The following is a 22,002-nucleotide window of genomic DNA, read 5'->3' on the forward strand; positions in this document are numbered from 1 at the left end:
GAGTTATGCAAAATATAAACTATACGAAGGTCTTCGACTGTCGCCATGCATTTCTTTTACCTTTTTGATTTATGTTTACACTTTATAACTATCTGGGAGATAAATTTGTAATTGAGGAACTAGTTTTCAAAGATGCTCTTCTTGTCGTATATTACTTTTACTTCACACTTCGTTTTCTCAAATGAGTTTCTTTAGTACGTGCAGCATGTGTTTGTGGTATCCGACGATGTTAACCATCATTAACAGGAAGATAAAGTATAAAAAGAGTTTTGCAAATGTTTCGCTACGTTCTTTCTTTTTTCTCTTTTTTGTTACTATTAAAACACATCTGTTAGGTTTATTTTATAAACACTAATGGTTTTAAATATTTTGATGCTCATTTGCCAAAGGCCTGAAGATGGAGAAGATAAAAGTCAACAGATTTGTTGATATATACAGATATATTTGAGATGATTATTGATTTTTTTGCTTTGAAAAATTTAATAAATAAGCTTACATTGATACTTTCTTAGGATATGACAGTATTAGGATGAAATAACTAGGCTATTTGAAAGTAATCTGAAGGTTTAAAAATTCCCAGCAATGCACAGTATCGCATTGAATGATGGTACCTGAGCGGTCTGCTCCTCTTTGCTAGATCTGGGCCAATTAAGCCATATCAATCAGCCAGAATTCAACCAAATGAACCAAAACTGTCCCTATTCTGGGCCACAGTTTGCTTTTATTCTGGCCCATTTGGCCCACACCCACTTACATCCGGATCACAAACTGAATGGAATGATGGCTCAAGGGTGGTCCGTTACTATTTGTCAGATCTCTGTACTATCTGTACTAACGATTTCTGACACACACACACACAAATAAAGAAGAGAAAATCTATAATTTGACACATATGATGGAATTATGGATTGATCCTGTGGGCCAGCCTGAACTCCCGCTGGTGACCCACTCACACCTGCAGCTACTCCACGATGGACGTCCAGAGTTCTCCAGCCTCCAGCACCTCAACAGCAGCTCAAGTTTGGCCAGAGGAGAAATGGTCGTGCTCAACTGAGCCTGGTTTCTCTCGAGGTTTTTTCCTTCACTTTCATCAACTGGTGAAGTTTTGTTCCTGGCCACTGTCGCCACTAGCTTGCTTGGTTTGGGAATTGTGGAGCTGCGCATTGATGGATTTGCTCTTCAGTGTTTGAACTTTCAGTAGTGAAATTTTACCACACTGAACTAAACTAAACTGAACTCAAACTCTGAGGTCTAGACTGAAACAGTTTCAGTTTACCACAACTTCTGCGTTAAGCTGCTTTGACACAATCTACATTGTAAAAGCGCTATATACAGTTGAAGTCAGAATTATTAGCCCCCCTAACTTATTAGATTGCTTGTTTATTTTTTCCCCAATTTCTATTTAATGGAGAGCAGATTTTTTCAACACATTTCTAAACATAATAGTTTTAATAACTCATCTCTAATAACTGATTTATTTTATCTTTGCCATGATGACAGTAAATAATATTTTACTAGATATTTTCAAGACACTTCTATACAGCTTAAAGTGACATTTAAAGGCTTAACTAGGTTAATCAGGTTAACTAGGCAGGCTAGGGTAATTAGGCAAGTTATTCTATAACGATGGTTTGTTCTGTAGACTATCAAGAAAAAATATAGCTTAAAAGGGCTAATAATTTTGTCACTAAAATGGTGTTTAAAAAAATTAAAACTGCTTTTATTGTAGCCGAAATAAAACAAATAAGACTTTCTCCAGAAGAAAAAATATTATCAGACATACTGTGAAAATTCCCTTGCTCTGTTCAACATCATTTGGAAAATATTTTAAAAAGAAGAAAAAATTTCGAAGGGGGCTAATAATTCTGACTTCAACTGTATAAAGATGAATCCAATTGTATTGAATATATTTTTGGCTGTTGCCAAATCACGTTACTTGGTGCTCAAGTAACATTTACTGTTATTAACAATGTGTTAAAACAGTTCTGAAAACAACTACAAATGATCAGTAATGTAAAGTATTAAGGCATTTTCGGATGATATTCTATAAACAACACCTACAGTTTATATATTCATTAGTTTGTCATTTCATTTTCATGGCTTTTTAGTTTGTTTCCTTTTGTTGTTTAATAAAAAAGTAAATATAAATCATATAAACTGAATAACATGTTAACTCCAATACTTTTGAATGCTTTTGTATGTAACTTTAAAGGCCATTAAACTACATATTGTTATAATGTTATGACATATAGACATATGTTCAGACTAGAGTTTAATTTGTAGCCTAACATATTTTCCAGTCAAATGAGACAAAATTTCAAACAACAGTACCTTATAAACATAAGAGGAAATAAATGCAAATATGGTGAGGGGTGCCATAGTGAATGCATAAGCAGGCAAGCAAATGAGGAAATGTTATGGAAATCCTACCAGATGACAAATGACGACTGGAATAATTGAAAACTGAAGTACTGTAATATCAATTTTAAATGGGCTTCACGATGGCGCAGTGGATAGCACAATCACCTCACAGCAGTAATGTCAGTTGGTTCTGTGTGGTGTGTGCATGTTCTCTTCCTTTGCCTGGGTTTTCTCCGGGGTCTCCGGTTTCCCCCACAGTCCAAAGACATGCAGGTGAATTGGGTGAGCTAAATTGTCCGAAATGTAAGCCTGAATGAGTGTGTATGGATGTTTCATAGTGATGGGTTGCAGATGGAAGAACATCCGCTGTGTAAAACTTATGTTGGAAAGTTAGGGGTTCATTCCGCTGCGGCGACCCCTGATTAAAAAAAGGATGAAGCCAAAAAGATTATGAAAATGAAGAAACTAAAAGTATGTGTTAGTCGCAACAAAGATAAACTAAAGCACAAGACAACTTTATATTTATTTTTAATGCTTCAAAGAATAATTACATGTACAAAACATTGTCATTTACCATTTCTATATTACATATTCTCTCGTCATGTAAAAATAGTATAATCATTTAATTGCCATAACACATTAAATGAAGGTGATTTGTCAAAAGAAGCAAGATAAACGTTCTTGTTTTCAGTCAGGTTATAAGACTCTTATTCTATTGATTTAACATTTAGTGCAAAGAAACCTGAATTACAATAATGGAATCACAACCTTCAATACTGCTTTCTTCTAAAACTTATAAAACTATGATCATCAGTCTCTGTTGAATGTACACACACATATGTAAATATTCCCCTTGAAAAAACGCAAAGCACGTCTAAAACGTGATTTAAAAACTCAACACTGCCACCACATGGCAAAAACAATTACATTAGAAAAGAAAATGGACTAAAGTGCTCATTTCCATACATAAAAAAACAGATTATTTAAAACAAATTACTACATATAAACATGCAAGCAGTTCCCAGGATTCCTGATTCACAGTTTTGTGTTTGAGCAGAATGAAATCACCTTTATTCTGTAAACTACCAATCACATTCTACCAAACGTCAAATAAAAAGACTGAACTTAGAGCAGAGGTGTCCAAACTCTTTCGAGGAGGGCTGGTGTCCAGCAGATTTTAGCTCCAACTGGCACACACCTGCATGGATGTTTCTAGAGAGCCTGGTAAGAGCTGGTAGGTAGCCCAGGTGTGTCTGATTGTGGTTGGAATTAATGTTTGCAGGACACCAACCCTCCCGGACCGAGTGTGACTTAGAGTATCTTTTAGTTTTCAGACAGTTAGTATAATATTTTAGACTACACAATATCAATATTTTAACCTCTGAAAAGATAAGTAATTATTATTTTATATTCCTGACTATTAAAAAAAATATACAATGACAATTTTTTTTAGAAACTTAGCCTGGTAATATTGTAATATAGTCCATGCATATGACATGCACTACTCCCAAATAACATTCATAACAGACTGAATTAAACATTTTTGTTGACATATATAGAAAGACATAGATATGGAAAGTCATTGTAATTAATTTTATTATTATTTTACATTATTGTATTCATGGGATCCACTTGTTCCCATCACAAATCAGTCAACAATAATTTAACAGACTAATAAACATGACTTATGATTTTTCCATCACCACAAACATTCTCACATGATTGCTCTCTTTCATAAAAGAGACTGTGAATCCCAACTGTAAGGCATCTATCAGATATTAAAAATGAGCCACAGTAAAGTCAGCAAGCGAACGTGACTAAACACTGCATAGAAAAAATACATACACACTTTCTTCCATTCGCTATATTAACAAAACGGTAGCGACAAGTTGATCTCGATCATTAAAACGGACACAAATCAGTCAATAAGACTTGAGGTGACTGAAATATGAAGCTACATGTAAATCAAACTCAGCAAACAAAACCGATTTCTCAATTTAGGCTCTTAACGTAAAAAAAATGACATCATCAGTCGTAGTTAAAAGCATTACTGCTTATATGTGAAAGACGTAATCATTCTGTGTGTTCGCTTATTGTATATGAGTGATTAGTTAAGGCATATAGTTCAACATGTGATGGAAGGTGTAGATGTTTTTCTGTTCTGTAAGATATCGCCTCTGGAATGGCAGAAAGGGCTGCTGGGATTTCGCCAGGGGTCGTGTGGGTTTATTTCTGTAAAGCTTTAGTCACTGTTTGCTTTAGTTAAGATGAAGAACTTGCTTCATGAACTCGTAGGTTGTGAAGGCAACGGCTTGTGACGGGACACAGCGGATGTAGTTGAGGGACAGGCCGCGGTACAGGCCTTTCTTTACACCATACTGGCTGTACACATGTTTGAGGGTTTTGGTGAGGCTGCTGCTCAAAGAAATATAAAGGGAGATCATATTAGTGATCACAGACGAGTTGAAAATAAACAAAAATAACATTTGAGACTAAGAAAGTCCATTTCCTACATACTCATTCAGGGTTCTTTTACCTTTTCCAAAGTCTAAAGTATTTCTCTAGCACTTTCCAGGTACATTTCAATAGTTCACACTTAGCTGATGATTGATTATAAAGCTTGTTTGGCATGCTGTCCCGGGAGAGAGTCCTGAGCTCATAAGATCATCAAGCCCGGGGCTCCCTCCCGTTTGCAAGGCGAGAGGGGAGTTTGAGCTCAGGTAGATCTCGAGAACTCCCCTGCTGTAGTAGCTAATGAACAGATAGCGATTGCTCTTAAGAGATAACTACTTACTAGCAGCATGTTTATGGTGCCGATTTGGATTAGTCAGTTAACTTAAGTTGCATGTTTTTGGACGATGGGAGGAAACCAGGGAACCCAGGGGAAAACCACGTGAGCACGGGGAGAGTGTGTAAACTCTGCATAGAAATGTTGGCTGGCTTGGTAAAGTGTAGAACCAGTGACGTTCTTGCTGTGTGGCAACAATGCTAACCACTGGGCCACCGTGCCAACCATCTGGTAGCCATCAGGAGTAGAGGTGGAAGGGAGATTCTTTAAAACAAAGATGGCTGTTATATGAAACTTAAGGGTATTTATAGTGCCTTAGGAATTGTCTGATTGGTGAATAACAAACTGAATAATGCAGGACCGCCTGCAAGCAATCATAAGCTTGCTTATGCATAGGCCAGCTTTTAATACTGCTCAACCTAACCTTCTTTTAGAATGTCTTCATAATATAGGAGTAAGTAGTTGGTTGATTAAATTAATCAGAGAGTTTTTAAAAAAACGACCACAACTTGTCTGTGTTATTCATGTTATGTCTGACAGCTCTGTTTTAAATATAAGGGTACCTCAGGGATGTGTATTATCCCGTTTTATTTTCTATATGTATTAATGAACTGCAGTGCAATAATGATGACAATCTCACACTCATAAAATACGCTGATGATCAAGCATTGTTTTTTCTGTCAGGAAGAAATAAATAGCTTCTTATATTTTAAATATATTAATAGTATTACAGACTAGTTTGGCGAAAGTTCATTACACCTAAATATTGAGAAAAACAAAAGAGTTATGCCTGGGGAGTCAAACAAGAGCAGTAGATGCTAGACTTTATAAAGCAGTCATCATAAATGGACAAATAGTAAAGCAGGTCTCAAATTTTAAATATTTAGGCACAATTATTGATAATAAACTAAATTTTAATAGTAATATAGAGGCTGTTTATAAGAAGGCAAGTCAGCGCCTCTGTCTCCTTTGCAGGTTGAGAAGTTTAAATGTTAGTACACAGACTTTAAACAAGGCATATATTTTATTGATAGAGAGTGTCCTCACATCTAATATTGTTTCTTGGTTTGGTAACAACATTTAAACAGAAGAAGATAGTTTCGCAAATTATCAATCAGGCAAATAAGACAACTGGTTACAAAAAACTTTTACTGCAGATTTTATTTGACTCCTTTTCGGAAAAAAAAAACAGCAGATAATACACATCCCCTTCACTCAGCATTTGAATTGTTACCATCAGGACGCAGGTTTAGAATTCCAAAAGCACGAAGAAATGCTTATAAAAAGTCATTAATCCCAACGAGCGTTATTGTTTTTGAATTGGATCACTGTTTGAAGTGAATGTGGTTGTTGCCAAGAATGATCTGCAGTAGTTTGTACGAGGCTAATTTGGTTTTTAAACTTTTAACTTGTGTTGTTGTCTTGATGAGTGTTGTTATTGTGTGATTGCTGTATGTATGCAATTGTCTTAAATCCAGTGTTAAAAACAAATTTCCTTTTTGTGCCAAGCAGAACGGACAATAAAGTTTAAACATTAAGGTTCACGAAACCCTGGAGTACTTTTTTTGAGATTTTAACAGATTTGTGTGTGTTGAGCATCAGTTAAGACAATGTTAGCACCTGTTAGCTTTAAGTGTGGGAAAAACTGGATAATTTTGAGCTTTTGTCAGCTAATTTCAGCTTCCTGGTTAAAAATGATTTTTCGGTGGATCAACATCGGCGACAAAACTGCAAGTGCAAAGATGACGCATCTGTTTTTCATTGTTATTCATAGCGGACTTTTCTTATCCTAGAAGAAGAGCCGGCTTCTTAATTATTCATGAGAGCCCGTGATTCCGAAGGCAAGGCAAACCTGCCAGTGCCAAGCTGTGAGACACAGACTTACGACACAGTCTTTAGCTGTACATGAAGGCTTGTATGTGTTTCCATGATCCACGTGGTTTATTGCATGTTTTTCATGCAATATGCTGTCAAGGCCGATACTGTCAAGGCCGATACAGTAAAGCTGTATGTGTCCAGCAATCATTTTTGTTGGGAGAGCAATACGAGAATTGGAGAATGGCGGATGTTGTCTTTTATCAGGCATTCACATTTAGACACATTGCCGTGCTGCTGTGTTTGCCTAAATCCTCTAGATTACCAACAGGCCTAATGGTTAAAATAGAAATGGCAAAAGACCTGCTGCACTGAGTCTGCATTCAGACCTGGGGATTGAGGGAAAAGTCCCCATTTATAGTGTTTATATGAACACATTTATCTTTATAATGTTATAAATTGTGGTTGTGTGTATATGAAATTATGAATAACAAATGTAGAGGGCATTAAATTACTGTTTATTTCTTTGCATTTTAACTTTGTAAACTATAAATTCATGCGTCTCCTCACGGTTTGTGTCTCATTTTGTGAGCCGACTGACAACAGTTGTTCGCTCCCCTCCTTCTCCCCTGCTGGCCACGCCCACTCTTGCACTTTGCTCGTGAAGCTCCATGCCTATTATGATGCATCTTTTGTAAAAATTCTGAGGTAGACCTGAACCAAAAGTGGGGGGTGTCATGACCCTTTAGGCATATGATCCTCTTGAAATTAGTTTATAAATAAACTTCACTTATCGACCTTACGCCGACCCCCAAATCCAAAACATATTATAAAATTTTCACTATTCATTGTCTTCCTTTCTAGCCACCATTTCATGTATGCATGTGAATGAGGCTGGCTGTCATGAACATATCACAGGTTAGTGATTCCCTTACAAAAGCTTTTTTTAATGCGTTTCATTCTCACACCTAATACTGTAGTTGGAAATCCTAAAGGACTATTGTAAATCGTACAGTGTTCACTCAAGCTTAACAAAAAATTCGGAATCTAAATGAAATGACACTCACCAACATTTGTCATGATCAGGCAATGATGCACCCAACTGCATTCTCCTCCGGGCAACATCTAAAGGATACCTGTGCATAAAAATGACATAATATATTACTTAAGCAGCATTATATGCAACCCACACTGGTAAAAGAAATCACAGAGCAAATTAAAATAACTAAATAAATAAAAAAACAGATGAGCAATATAAGTTTTTGTTACAAAACAAAAAATATTGCCTGTTAATGATTTAAGAAGGTAAACATAAAAGAAAAATTTTTTTACTAGGTTTTTTTGCATCTCATTCATAAAAGACACCTTTTCCCCTAATTTTTGTATTGGATTAATCAGCATTTGTGATTGAATCTCTTTCACTGGCAAACAATAAAAAAATAAAATCCTCCTGGCATAAGAAAGCCTGTCACAATACATATGTATGTAAAAATACTTTAATTTTGATCACTAACATAGACATAATTCTCTATAATTCCCTCCAACAGTAGCACTCCCTATTTTTATCATAGTCTTTGTATTTTGTGATTACTTTGCTTTTAAACTATATGAAGCGGAGTAAATATAATTGTTAATACCAAATCTATTACCTTTTACCCCATTATTTCTGTCATTTAAATGTATGTGGCACAGAAATAATATAATAATAAAACAATATGTAATTAGATAAGACTACTTGTGCTTTATACTGTAATGTTACTTTCCGAATCAAGGAAGAATCTAAATCTCCATTTAAAATAATAACAATAAAACACGATTTGAAACTCTAGAAGTGGCGTATAGATAATAGGTAATTGGCTTAAATAATAAATAAATTGGCTAATTGGTGCATTTTGATCTGAAGTTTTAGGATTATTGAACTTAATCTTGTGAAACACAAAATTAAAACAGACCAAAGTTTACATATTTCACTAGATTTGCTTGTAGCTCTTAATTAAGCCTGGTTTATACTCGACTCAACCGCTAGTTCGCTTGAGTGTGAGCGGCGAATGTGATGTCATTGATGTGTTTACGAAAGTTCACTTTGAGTGTGTGCGACATGATTTCGGCTGGCGGAGTGCATTATTTTTTTTGAGACTCAAGCGTACACAGTTCGTACAGCGTCGCGTTTGATTTAAGTTGAATATGAAACACTTTGAAGAGATTTTGTCTAAAACAGGTAAGACTGTACACACATCTTTATGATCAGTGATCATAGAGATAACCAGATCAATTATTCTTGGCTAGAAATTGCAACAGCCATGGGAAAGGTTTTGTTGAAAAGTTTGGAAAAACCTGAGGGATAAGTTTGTTAAAGCCAAAAGAGGCCGTGACAAAAGTGGAGACCCAGACAAAAAAAAAACTGTTTTTCCATCGTTTATAGGTTTTACACTGATGTATTTATTACAATTTTAAATTAAAAAAAATTAATAATTACAAAACTATAATTAAGGAACAAATTATTTCTTTGATAAGTGGAAATGAATATTTGAACCTATTGGTTTACAATGTACTAATGGTTTTCTAGGCTTTATTGGTGATAGTGGTCAGGCATGTTGGACTATTATTGCTCTTTTAGCATAAAAAGAGGACAGAAACTAGCCAGACAGCAATGTGTAAATTGTAAAGCGGGCTAATTCTAAAAAAAAAAAAAAAAAAAAAAAACATCATTTTTTAGTAAGTGGACTTTTTTTGCTTTTATTCTTGCCATAATAAAACATATATTTGTAGAGCAACCCATGTTCTGTTGTCAATAATATTTTAATAAACTTCAATAGATAAAACTGTCCTAACAAAAGCAAGTGATGCATCAAAGTTTAATAAAAACATCTTGAATGGTAGTAATGATATGATGTAGTTCCGGAAACTTCTCTGTTTATCTGACTGATTGTACAGTTGGTGTCTTTTGACCGCCCTTTGTCACTTTAAAGAATATCACAATGGCGAGCGTGTCTAGTATAAAAGCCTCGTCCATTTCATGAGGTGAGCATGCAGTCAGCAAAGGTCGGCGATGTGGCGCCAGGCAAAAGTATAAATCCAGCATGAGCCTGTGCACATCTCAACGTATTTTGCCATAAATAGTAGTCATAAATACATGGAACAGTATTGTTTCAAACTTTATGTAAAAACTAGAAAGCTACAAACAATCCTTAACAAACCAGAGAAACATACGATATAGTTTGAGCAATCGCTCCAGCAACTCCACCACACAACAGATTGACTTGAGTCTTCAGCACTAAAACATCAGGGTTGTCAAGAGACGGTTTTCCCAATTGCTCTGGAAAGTGAGTGAGTCCCAAAGTCTTCAGTGTACCAAATGTGAAAAAAGAAAAGCCTGGAACACAGAGAAACAGTGACATGAGGTAAACTCAAAAATATTTTGCTGCTTGTTCAAACTTCTTGTTTAAAATGAGCTGAAAAACTCAATTATTGAGATTATGTTTGTTACACATGAATTGTTTTATGTTCAATCTATTTAAATGTGTTAAGTTAATTGAATTGATTTGTGTTGGGACAACATGAATGAATTGTGTGGAATCCTGATTTAAAACCCACCATTCTTGAGTTTTTGAGGGGACAGCTTAATTGTTTTATGTTCAATCCATTTAAATTAGTAAAAACTAATAAGTTAACTTAATTTTTTTATGTTGTCCCAACACAAATTTATTATGTGAAACCCAGCATTTTTTACAGTGAAGCAAATGTTTATACTAGAAAATCGCATACAAGAAAGTTACCTGCATATGGAGCCATGCCAATGATTGTGGGTATCAGACCACGGTAAAAACCAGAGATTCCTCCTTCCTTTAAGGATTAAAAACACTGTCATTAAAAGCAAAGAATTCTCAGATTTTTTCTTAATTATACTCGTTTGTATCCCTAATACCTTATGGTAAATTGTCTGAAAGGCATGTCTTATGCCGGTGTACCGATGGTGTCCTGTCACCTGAAATGCCAAGCGAGCTCGGATAACATCCAGTGGATAGGTGCAAATAACCGCAGTCATCCCTGGAGAGGAAATAGAAAGCAGATATTTTTAATATAATAATTATAATTATTTTAATCCTCAAGATTTATATGAGAATTGTGTCCTCAATCAGGTGGAAAGGATTGTGAAGGATCAAACCCATTTTTTGTTTTCACATTATGAACTGCTTCCCTCTGGTAGAAGATACAAAGTCCCAAAGTGTATGTTAAACTGTTATAAGAAATCCTTTGTACCCATTTCAGTAGGTTTATTTAACAAGAGTCTATCTTAATCAGCATTATAAATTTCGTAACTGCTGTATTTTGTATTGTTTTTATTGCTTGTTCTTATGGAATGTCTGCAGCAGTATGGTGATGCCCATAGCAAGTTTCCTGTAAAGGACAATAAAGTTTACTACTACTACTACTACTATTACAGCTAAAGACATTGCACCAAGCGGCAACCTCCCGCTCTCCCTTGGAGGCCAATACGGAAGTAACTGAAACTGCAATTTATCGAAAATCCGCTAGTCCTGGCTTCATAATTGTGCAAATTTCAATTGAGCCCACTGTTAGAATGGCCACATTTACAGCAATTTACAGTGTTTACAGCCTGGTACAAAGAACGATTTTCGTTCATAAAGCTAATATTACCCTTCATGACAACTGTGAGGGGGTGAATTTCTTTATAACTTATCAGTTTCCTTTATATTAGGTTATATTAAGTTTGCATAATTAAGGGCGTGGTCACTTGATTGACAGATAGGTCTCGCTGTCACCGTCACTTTACCTCAGCTGACTCTGGCAGATTAGCAGATGATTTCGGCATATTCATCATATTTGAGGCTGTAATTGCTGCCAAAATTGGATCAACAAAGTATTGAGCAAAGGCTGTAAATACTTACATGTGATTTTTCAGCTCTTTTATCTTTAATAAATTTGCAACAATTTCAAAAAATCTTTTTTTCACATGAAAGTATGTTGTATTGTGTGTAGAATTTTGAGGGAATAAACTAATTTAATACATTTTGGAATAAGGCTGGGCAGCACGGTTTTGCAGTGGGTAGCACAATCACATCACAGCAAGAAGGTCCCTGGTCTGCCCCAGCTGGTCAGTTGGCATTTCTGTGTGGAGTTTGTATGTTCTCCCCATGTTCTCCTCTGGTTTCCCCCAGTCCAAAGACATGCTTTAGGTGAATTGAATAAACTAAATTGGCTGTAGTGTATGATTGTATGTGTGAGTGAGTGTGTATGGGTGTTTCCCAGTGATGGGTTGCTGCTGGAAGGGCATCTGCTGCATAAAACATATGCTGGATGAGTTGCCAGTTCATTCCACAGTGGCGAACCCTGATTGATAAAGGCACTAATGCCTAGTTCACACTAGAGGATTTTAAGCCTGATTTGAGCCCGATTTGAAAGTTAACGAGCTCGCCGACAGATCGGGCTGTGATCGGGAAGAAATCTGCGGGTGCTCGGCGGTCGCCGCTCTTTATGTGTGAACTACTGAACAACGCATTAACGAGGCTCGCTGACGCGTCGCCGACACCTCGCAGACGGAAATCCAACATTCAGCATGCTAAATATTCCAGAGCAGTCGGCCGACTCAACCCCACGTGTGGTCAGATGTAGTGACGAGCTGCAGCCAATGAGAGAGCAGATCAGCATGAGCTGAATGGCTGTGTGTTCAGGAGCTCAGCAGAAACATCTGTGATTGGTCAGAATGGGCATCAGTGCACTCGCTTCATTCTGCGTTAACACAGACATGAGAGTAGGATATATTAACTATTAGAATTACCATACTGCTCATTCTGACCGTTCTCATATAAAACGCCATATTGTCACAACATATTTACATTCAAAGCTATTATTGAGATATTAAAATCAAGCTTTGAATGTCTGGCATCATATTTAATGACATCATTACCCTAAAAATCTAATATTTTTTTGGTAATACAGCCTATAAACATGAAGTTAAGATACTAAAACACCTAAAGGTCTTGGCTTTCATTTTCACTTTCAAACAGGAGCTATTCGGCACAGAATATGCTGTTTTGAAAGATATCTGAAGTAAATTGAGGTTTTTGCCATCAGAAAGTTTTGTTTATGTTAGCAGGAAGTTGCTAGGCAAGAAAATGCACACATATTTAAAGTCACAGCGAAAAGTATCAGACATACATGCAGTCATTTTGACCAATATGGTAATTTAAGGCAGAAATGCTCAGTTCTTTACTGTTTTGTAATAAAAAAAAAATAACAATGTCAGAAAGAAATACACTGATAGTTAGAAAACGGCAGGGTGTTATAAATATGTTAGTTTTATTTCAAAGAGTTATAAAATTACAAAAATTAAAAACTCTCTGTGTATCTATCCACTGCAACCTTGCAGATGAGTGATTAATCCGCTTATAAATCAGCTGATTTAACGATGTTTTTAAATGCTTTCTCCAAAGCTTGAAACGCTGTCAGTGATGTCATCAGCACACAAGCAGCCAATAGTGTTCAGCTTTTTTCTGACGACTTCTCCCTCAAAATTTCATTGGCTGTGGTTGGGTAGCTTAAATGAGCTGATGGAGAATGAGATGTTGTCAGATCATGTAGTGTGTGACCCCCCTCTAGTGGATCGTTCACAAAGTGTTGCGTAGTGTGAACACCACAGAGATTAAAAGACACAAAGTCAAGTCATGTAGTGTGAACAGCACAGCGATCTGCTGATGTTTAAAATCCTGTAGTGTGAACTAGGCTTAAGCTGAAAAGAAAATGAATGAATGAATATTTTATTTGTAATAATATATTTATTTTCAAAATTTGGAATTAGTTATAAAATTGCGTTTTAGTTTTATTTGATCAAATATATGTTTGTTTTACAAAGAAATGTGCAGCATTTGAGAAATAATAAGTGTTCATTTTTTAACTGGCTTAATCTAGGATATTAAGTGCTAAATGTTTTACTTATTTTGTTAGAATAGTCATATCGCGAGAACAGTATCACACTGTAAATCATATTGAATTATGAGTTGAGTGAGTCATTACCATTCTACCAAAAAATTTACATTTCCACACCTTTTACTTACATTTATGTGGTTCTAAACTTGTGTGAAACAGTTTTTTTATTCAACAAGAAAGAAAATCAAATAGGAGTTGAATTAAAACGTGTGGAGGGCGAGTAATTAAATTTGTCATCCCTTTCCTAAGTGCTTCATCCAAGTGCACTTCTGTTTAGAATTTTCAGCTTGACTTCACTACTAGAACAGTACACAAGTAAGCACATTAAAACTCACTTAATACAATACATTTTTTAAGAATGACAACACTGCACAGCCTCAGGTTGTAAACATTTACATTACTGCAGAAATGGGCCAACCTTTCACATGTGTCGTTTGAGCATACCATTCAATATTATTGTTATAACTTATGAATGCTTGAATGACATGTTAGCTAAGACATTTTGTGTTGTACTCTGTTACTGTAGCAAAAGTCTATGAGCAGTCAATGTTAGCACAAGTATATTGCAGATGTAATCATCGTACGTGTAGAATTTTGATTACAGTCATTTTAATCATGAGGGTTCACAGACTGACTTTGTTCCAATATGGTGGAAAGTTCAAGTGGAAAAACAGCTGCTAACAAGGCATTTATGCATGTAGGTCTATGGTTGAAAGGACTTTGGGTGAAAAAAAAAAAAATCACAAACCTGCCATAGATCCTGCCATAAGCCGATGAACATGCCCAGATATTCCAACTTTTGTGTGGAGAAACTGAAAGTACAGCAGAAGCAGCTTATTACAAGCATAATATAATCTAGAAAACAACATTCAATTGGGTTTATTGTAATAATGTTCATTTGGGCAAAGCTATTTTAAACCTGTAGTTTTCCAGGAAATGTGAGGTTAATGGTATGTAAGCATCAGATATAACTGATTTAAAAGTATCTTTACAGACGTATTTAATGAGAATATCACTGAAAAAAGTTGACACCAAAAATAAACTAAATAAAAATAAAACAGCATAAAATAGCAATAAAATAGCAACAAACTACCTCTAAAATAAATCTGTGATTTTTTAAAAACCAAATCATTTAAATCAATTTTCAGAATAGACAAAACCTCCAAAATAATTTAGCCTAGTAATTTACTTGAAAGGACGGTTTAGGTCTTTGAACTAGATAATAAAGTTTGAGGAAAAACTATGGTGGCTTGAGAAAGCCTGTTGGAAATAGTTTATTTAGTTTAAAAAAGTACCAAGTTGGTTAAAAGAAAAAATTATTTAAAACACATATTACATTTTATTATAAAGCAAAAATGTGCATGTTGTTAGCACAATTCTATCATGGATTAGCATTCTGTTGGCATGTTTCCAAAATGAATTAGCATGTCGTTAGCATAATTCTAGCTCAAATTATCATGATTCTAACCTAAATTAGCATGGTGTTGTAAGCATGACTCTAGCATAAATTAGGATGTTGTTAGCATGATTAAATACATTATTTAATACATTTTCAGAATAGAAAAAAACTCCAAAAAATTAGCCTAGTATTTAACCTGAAAGGACGGTTTAGATAACAGTCTTTGAAGTTTGAGGACAAACTATGGTGGCTTGGGAAAGACTGTTGGAAATAGTTTATTTAGTTTTAAAAAGTTTTAAAAAGTTGTTTAAAAGCAAATTAAAATAAAATCCATATTACTTTACATTATAAAGCATAAATTAGCATGTTGTTAGCACAATTTTATCATGGATTAGCATGACTGTAGCATGAATTAGCATGATTCTGGCATGAATTAGCCAACTGTGCATGTTTCCAAAACAAATTAGCATGTTAGCATGATTCTAGCACACATGATCATGATTCTAACCTAAATTAGCATGTTGTTAGCATGACTCTAGCATAAATTAGGATGTTGTTAGCATGATAAAAAATTATTTAATATATTTTCAGAATAGACAAAACCTCCAAAATAATTCAGCCTAGTATTTAACTTGAAAGGACGGTTTAGATGACAGTCTTAGAACTAGATATTAAAGTATAGACAAACTATGGTGGCTTGAAAAAACATGTTGGAAATAGAAATCAAGTTGGCTAATAGCAAAATAAATTAAAATGCTTATTAAATTATATTATAAAGCATGATATAGCATGTCATTAGCACAATTATATCATTGATTAGCGGGATTGCAGCATAAATTAGCATGATTCTAACATAAAATAGCATGTTGTTAGCATGATTAAATACATGATTTAATATATTTTCAAAATAGACAAAACCTATAGAATAATTTAGCCTCGTATTTTACCTGAAAGGACTTTTTACATGACAGTCTTTGAACTAGGTATTGAAGTTTTTAGGACAAAATATGCAGAAATCAAGTTGGCTAAAAGCAAAATAATTTAATAAGTAATAAATAATTACATTATATTATAAAGCATGAATTAGCATGTAGTTAGCACAATTCTATCACAGATTAGCGTGATTGCAGAATGAATTAGCATGATTTTAAAAATTCTTTAATACATTTTTAGAATAGACAAAACCTTCAAAATAATTTAGTAATTTACTTGAAAGGACGGTTTAGATGACAGTCTTTTAACTAGAAATTAAAGTTTGGGGACAAACTATGGTGGCTTGAGAAAGCCTGTTTGAAATTGTTTATTTAGTTTTAAAAAGTATCAGGTTGGTTGGCCATACATAATAAATGCGCTATATAAATACACATTACATTACGGAAGCAACATAAATTAAAACGCTAATATATCGCTGATTAGCGTGATTAACATGATTCTAACATAAAATAGCATATTGTTAGCATGATTCTAGCATGATTAAATACATTTATTTAAAACATTTTCAGAATAGACAAAACCTCCAAAATAATTTAGCCAAGTATTTAACTTCAAAGAACGGTTTAGATCACAGTCTTTGAATAATGTCTATTTATGGCCAAAGTTATGGTTTTTGAACAACGGTCATCTGATTTTTATACCAAAATAACACCTAAAACGACCAGTACAATCATTGTTTAATAGTCTTGTAAACTGGCTTACTGAAATAAATTAGCAGAATAAATGAAATCTCGAAAATGACTAGTGTTTCTCTTGAGACGATTTTAGGAGATTGTGAACGATTACTGCCTATTTTTATTATTTTGTGCCATACAATGTGACTAACTGCTAAAGTGGGACTGGAAAAACAACAGTATTTGAACAACTGTCACACTACTAAAATTGTACACATTTAGTTTCTTATTCCCAAAAAAGAGTAAGTAAATGATGACTAAAGGCACCTTTTTGTAGTTATCAAAAGCCATGAACTGTATGGCCCCATATGGGAAAATCCTGATCATCATAGCTCCATTTCCTTTATAGAGTCCAAGGAAACCCTCTTTTTTCGGCACAGCCTTAAGTGTGGCAAACACTCCTGCAGAAACATGCAATGTATATGATCATCAATAACTTTTTTTTAAAATAACTTTTATCTAGTCCTTAGGTTCTCTAATAATCAAGTTATGCAAAATACCTGCAAATATTGGGACCTTAACTTACCAAGGTGTTTGTAATGAGGATTTTGAGCCTGTAGCAAAATTTTCACTCTATCAAGAGGCGCTATAGTGGATTTGGCACAGCATCCCGCAACACCTTTGTGATAAAAAAAATTATAAATTTACAATCAATTTTTAAATCAAAGCAATAATAATAAAAATAAAAATAATACTAATACTTCTACTACTACTACTACTACTACAACAACAACAACAACAATTACTACGACTACTACTAAAATAATAATAATAATACTGCTACTAATAATAATAATAATAAATAAAAATATTAATAATACAAATACTACTACTACTATTTCTACTACTACTACTACTACTACTACTACTACTACTAATCGTAAAAATAATAATAATATTAATACTAATGCTACTACTACAACTACTATTTCTTCAACTACTACTACTACTACTACTACTATTTCTATCACTACTACTACTACTACTACTACTACTACTACTACTAATAATAATAATAATAATAAAAATATTAATAATATATAATACTAATACTTCTATAATAATAATAATACTGCAACTACTACTACTACTACTAATAATAATAATAGCAACAACATTAATAATAATAACAATACTATTACTACTACTACTACTACTACTTCTACTACTAATAATAATATCATTACTAATACAAATACTACTACTACTACAAATAATAATCGTATAATAATAATAATTAAATTAACTAATTCATAAATCAAAGCAATAACAATAATAATAAAATTAAGTTAAGCAATAATAACCAATTTTCTTCTATTTTTAAAATGTGTTACAGGAATAAAACCATATTTAATAAAAATAAATTAAATGTATTTCTGTTGGTTAAAAAACTGTTTTTGTTAAACCGTTAAAACACTGTTGTTGTTCAACTGCATACACAAATCAACTAAAATAATATTAAACTTTTTATTTTATCATTAATATTAATAATGACAATACTGCTAATGATGATGTTTATTTGATACAATGCCTTTCCAGTGCTCAAGAACGCTTCACAACAAAAGTAAGAGAACAACACAATAACAAAGTCAAACAAAAATAAGTAACAAAGACAAGACAACAAATAGCAAAGCGGAAACCGAAACAACAGCTACTGAACTTAATGGTCATAACATTCAGAAAAGAAGTGTGTTAAGAAGAGACATCAACTTAGAAATGTTATTGATGCTGCGGAGTGAGCGTGGGAGAGTTCCAGAGCTAAGGAACTGAATGATCTTCCAGAATCAGAATGATTTTACAAAATCTTTTAATTACAAAAGTATTTTAGTTTCATTTTAATAGAAACAATATTAAAAACAAAATATTTAAAACGGTATAACAGAAAATTGTTGCGGTTTTGAAACCCTGTTATTTCCAAACCGCAGTAAACCTTGAAAACGGTTATCATCCCATCCCTAGTAAATAATGGCAGAATTTTTTTTTTTGAGTGAACTATCCCATTAACTTCAGTTCTGCTATACTTGCAGTTGAACGAACAGATTTCAGTACATCAGTATTCTGTGTTTGAAAAGTCACCTCCAGCAGTGAAAGAGCGTAACCAGTAGTATCCGTCTCTCTGCACAGGAGCAGGGATCTGAGGTCGAGCCCCTGAAGACACAGCCTCTGTCGTCATGATGGCTACTATCAAGACTGCAGTACATTCATGTCTTCACACTCTGGAATGTAGTAAATAAAAACAGCATTTGTATTGTTACACCTCAGCAGATCTTTGCCAAAGACTGGACTATGCACACAACTAAAGTCATAAACCGTTGTAAATTTACCACTTTACAAGTGCCTGGTTTGGGAAAAGTTTAACGAATACTTAAAAAAAAAAAGTTTAAGTCATTCTAAATAAATATTTTTCTTCTGTTAAACACAACACAAGGTATTCTTAAGACATATAGCATCCACTGACATCATAGTAGGAATTATTAAAATACTACAAAAGCACAATGGCTGTTTTTGACAACATTCTTTGAAACATTTGTTTACTCTGAACATTTACATTTTTAAGTAATACACAAAATTTTTTTTTCCCATTTTTATACCCATTACAGTAACACTTTTTTTTTAGCTATTATAACCATTACAGTAACACTTTTTTAGCTATTATACCCATTACAATAACACTTTTTTAGCTATTACAGACATTACAGTAACACTTTTTTAGCTATTATACCCATAAGAGTAACACTTTTTAGCTATTATGCCCATTACAGTAACACTTTTTAGCTATTTTACCCATTACAGTAACACTTTTTTTAGCTATTATACCTATTACAGTAACACTTTTTTAGCTATTACAGAAATGACAGTAACACTTTTTTAGCTATTATACCCATTACGGTAACACTTTTTTTTTTTTTAGCTATTATACCCATTACAGTAACACAGTTTTTTGCTATTATACCTTTTATATTCATTACAGTAACACTTTTTATCTCAATATCACAGTTATTTTTTATATATATATATATATATATATATATATATATATATATATATATATATATATATATATATATATATACACACACACACACACACACCACAGTAGACTAGTAGATAATTACATGCGATTTCAGTCAAATATTCAAAGCACCAGGGTAAACAATATAGGGAGCGTGTCACATGTTGTCATTGAACGAATGTGCGCATGACCAGTTTTACCTGGTTAATGCATGTTAAAATACCACAAATGTCAGATAAAAGCATGGTAATTTTTGTGACCTTCTTTTCATTGCATATATAATATAGTCTGCTTGTTTTGCTTATAATTGAAAGGAAAATTTCATGAATAAAGAACATCAATACTTGCACATTGTTACATTGGTTACTGTTGCTTATTGATGGGTCAGCCAGCCGTGTAACTATAAACAGATTACACTTCTCATGTATTTTACGCTCAACTTTAGCCATAGCAACGAATAGCAAAGATTTCGGCAGATCTAACCTGAACGCTTGTAGAGAGAAAAAAAATAAATCCAGGCTAAAATGAAGGTCATCGGTTACACAACTTATATGGTCTTGTTTGAGACTGAAGCTGTCTGCAGCTCTCCCTGTTAATAAAAACACTGCGTGTGTTTCCGCTGCGTAAACGCTATTTTCTATGACGGCGCAAAAGATTAGCTCTTTATCAGAACTATTCGTCTTTTGTTCTTTACAACTAGAGGATGTACTTACATTGAATGTACATCAAGGCATAGTAATAATCTTTTTCACGTGTTTTCGGCAGTTTCGTCCATACCGTGTCCTTCACTGATTCGTTTCCTGTCGCAGAATTAACACGTAATAGCGTGTCAACAAACGCACGGCGCCGCTTTTTAGCTTGATTTAAATGTTATACAAACTGCATTACAGATTAATGCTCATAAACATATAGTTTGGATATGTTTTTGTTTTTCAGCACTGTGTATTGTGATTTTGTCTTTGTTTAGGTCAAATGATGATCTTTGGGAGGACGATTGTTTGTTTTGCATTCAGTTTATTATTATTATTATGGTCTGTAAAGAAACATTTATCAATTAAAACATCAATATATTTTTTAAACAACAGACAAATAACAATAAAACAAACAATATAATGCCAGGATGATAAAAGGCAAATAATAATAGCAGTACAAAAAAATAAAGAAACAAAACAAACACAAAAATCATGTATAAATTAAATACAATTCTGACAATTACAAACAAGCAGTTTTTTTGTTGTTGGAAAATCTACCTTATATATATATATATATTATATATATATATACATTTATATATATATTAGACTGCTGCCCCGGCAACCCGGCCCCGGATAAGCGGATGAAAATGAAATGTCATTACATGACTATAATAATAACAATAATAATTCATTCATTCATTGTCTTGTCGGCTTAGTCCCTTTATTATTCCGGGGTCGCCACAGCGGAATGAACCGCCAACTTATCCAGCAAGTTTTTACGCAGCGGATGCCATTCCAGCTGCAACCCATCTCTGGGAAAACAATAATAATGATAATAATAATAACATTTCCCAGTAATGGCTTGCACATGAAGTTCCGCTGTGGAGACCCCTGATAAATAAAGGGACTAAACTAAAGGGAAATGAATGAATGAATGAATGAATAATAGTTATGATTATTATCATAATTATTCATATTTATTTTTACAATAATTAATTAATTTTATTATTATATATTATTTAAGATTTAATATTTTCATATAAATGTGTATACAACATACATTTATTGTGATTTAATCATTGATAATAATAATGTGAATGTGTTCTTTTTATTCTTCTTCTGATTATTATTATTATTATTATTTTATAAATGAGTTATAAACATATATACTTTTATAATGACAACAACAATACTACAGCTAATAATAATCATTATTATCACTATCATCATCATCATCATCATTTTACAGGTATACATTTTTTAACCTCATTGTTCCAGCACAGGTAAGTTAGAAGTAGGTCATTTACAAACAAATA

The 22,002-nt window shown here is 33.6% G+C and overlaps 2 protein-coding genes and 1 long non-coding RNA gene across 7 annotated transcripts in view; 1 reads left to right on the top strand and 2 right to left on the bottom strand.

The window, feature by feature from the left end:
* The window catches only part of vdac2 (voltage-dependent anion channel 2), a 732,443-nt gene that overhangs the window by 464,113 nt on the left and 246,328 nt on the right, over positions 1-22,002 (bottom strand). The window lies entirely within an intron of this gene.
* On the top strand, positions 311-3,284 carry LOC147834179 (uncharacterized). The gene is made up of 2 exons (XR_015505921.1): positions 311-1,334; positions 1,886-3,284. It is a non-coding gene; the product is annotated as an uncharacterized LOC147834179 (long non-coding RNA).
* On the bottom strand, positions 2,873-20,804 carry slc25a16 (solute carrier family 25 member 16). Of its 5 annotated transcripts, none has more exons than XR_015504944.1 (11): positions 20,705-20,804; positions 19,055-19,194; positions 17,505-17,597; positions 17,246-17,379; positions 14,661-14,724; positions 10,890-11,011; positions 10,741-10,807; positions 10,175-10,337; positions 8,032-8,100; positions 3,663-4,776; positions 2,873-3,521 (listed from the first exon to the last, which is right to left on the bottom strand). XR_015504944.1 is itself a non-coding variant. In XM_087277519.1 (10 exons), exons 2-10 carry the CDS (start codon positions 19,149-19,151, stop codon positions 4,620-4,622), a joined length of 966 nt encoding a protein of 321 aa, XP_087133645.1. In that variant the 5' UTR covers positions 19,152-19,194; positions 20,475-20,804; the 3' UTR covers positions 2,873-4,619.

The sequence above is a fragment of the Danio rerio genome, chromosome 13 (assembly GCF_052040795.2).
Source record: "Danio rerio strain M-AB ecotype USA chromosome 13, GRCz13ab, whole genome shotgun sequence".
In the NCBI taxonomy this organism is placed as follows: domain Eukaryota; kingdom Metazoa; phylum Chordata; class Actinopteri; order Cypriniformes; family Danionidae; genus Danio; species Danio rerio.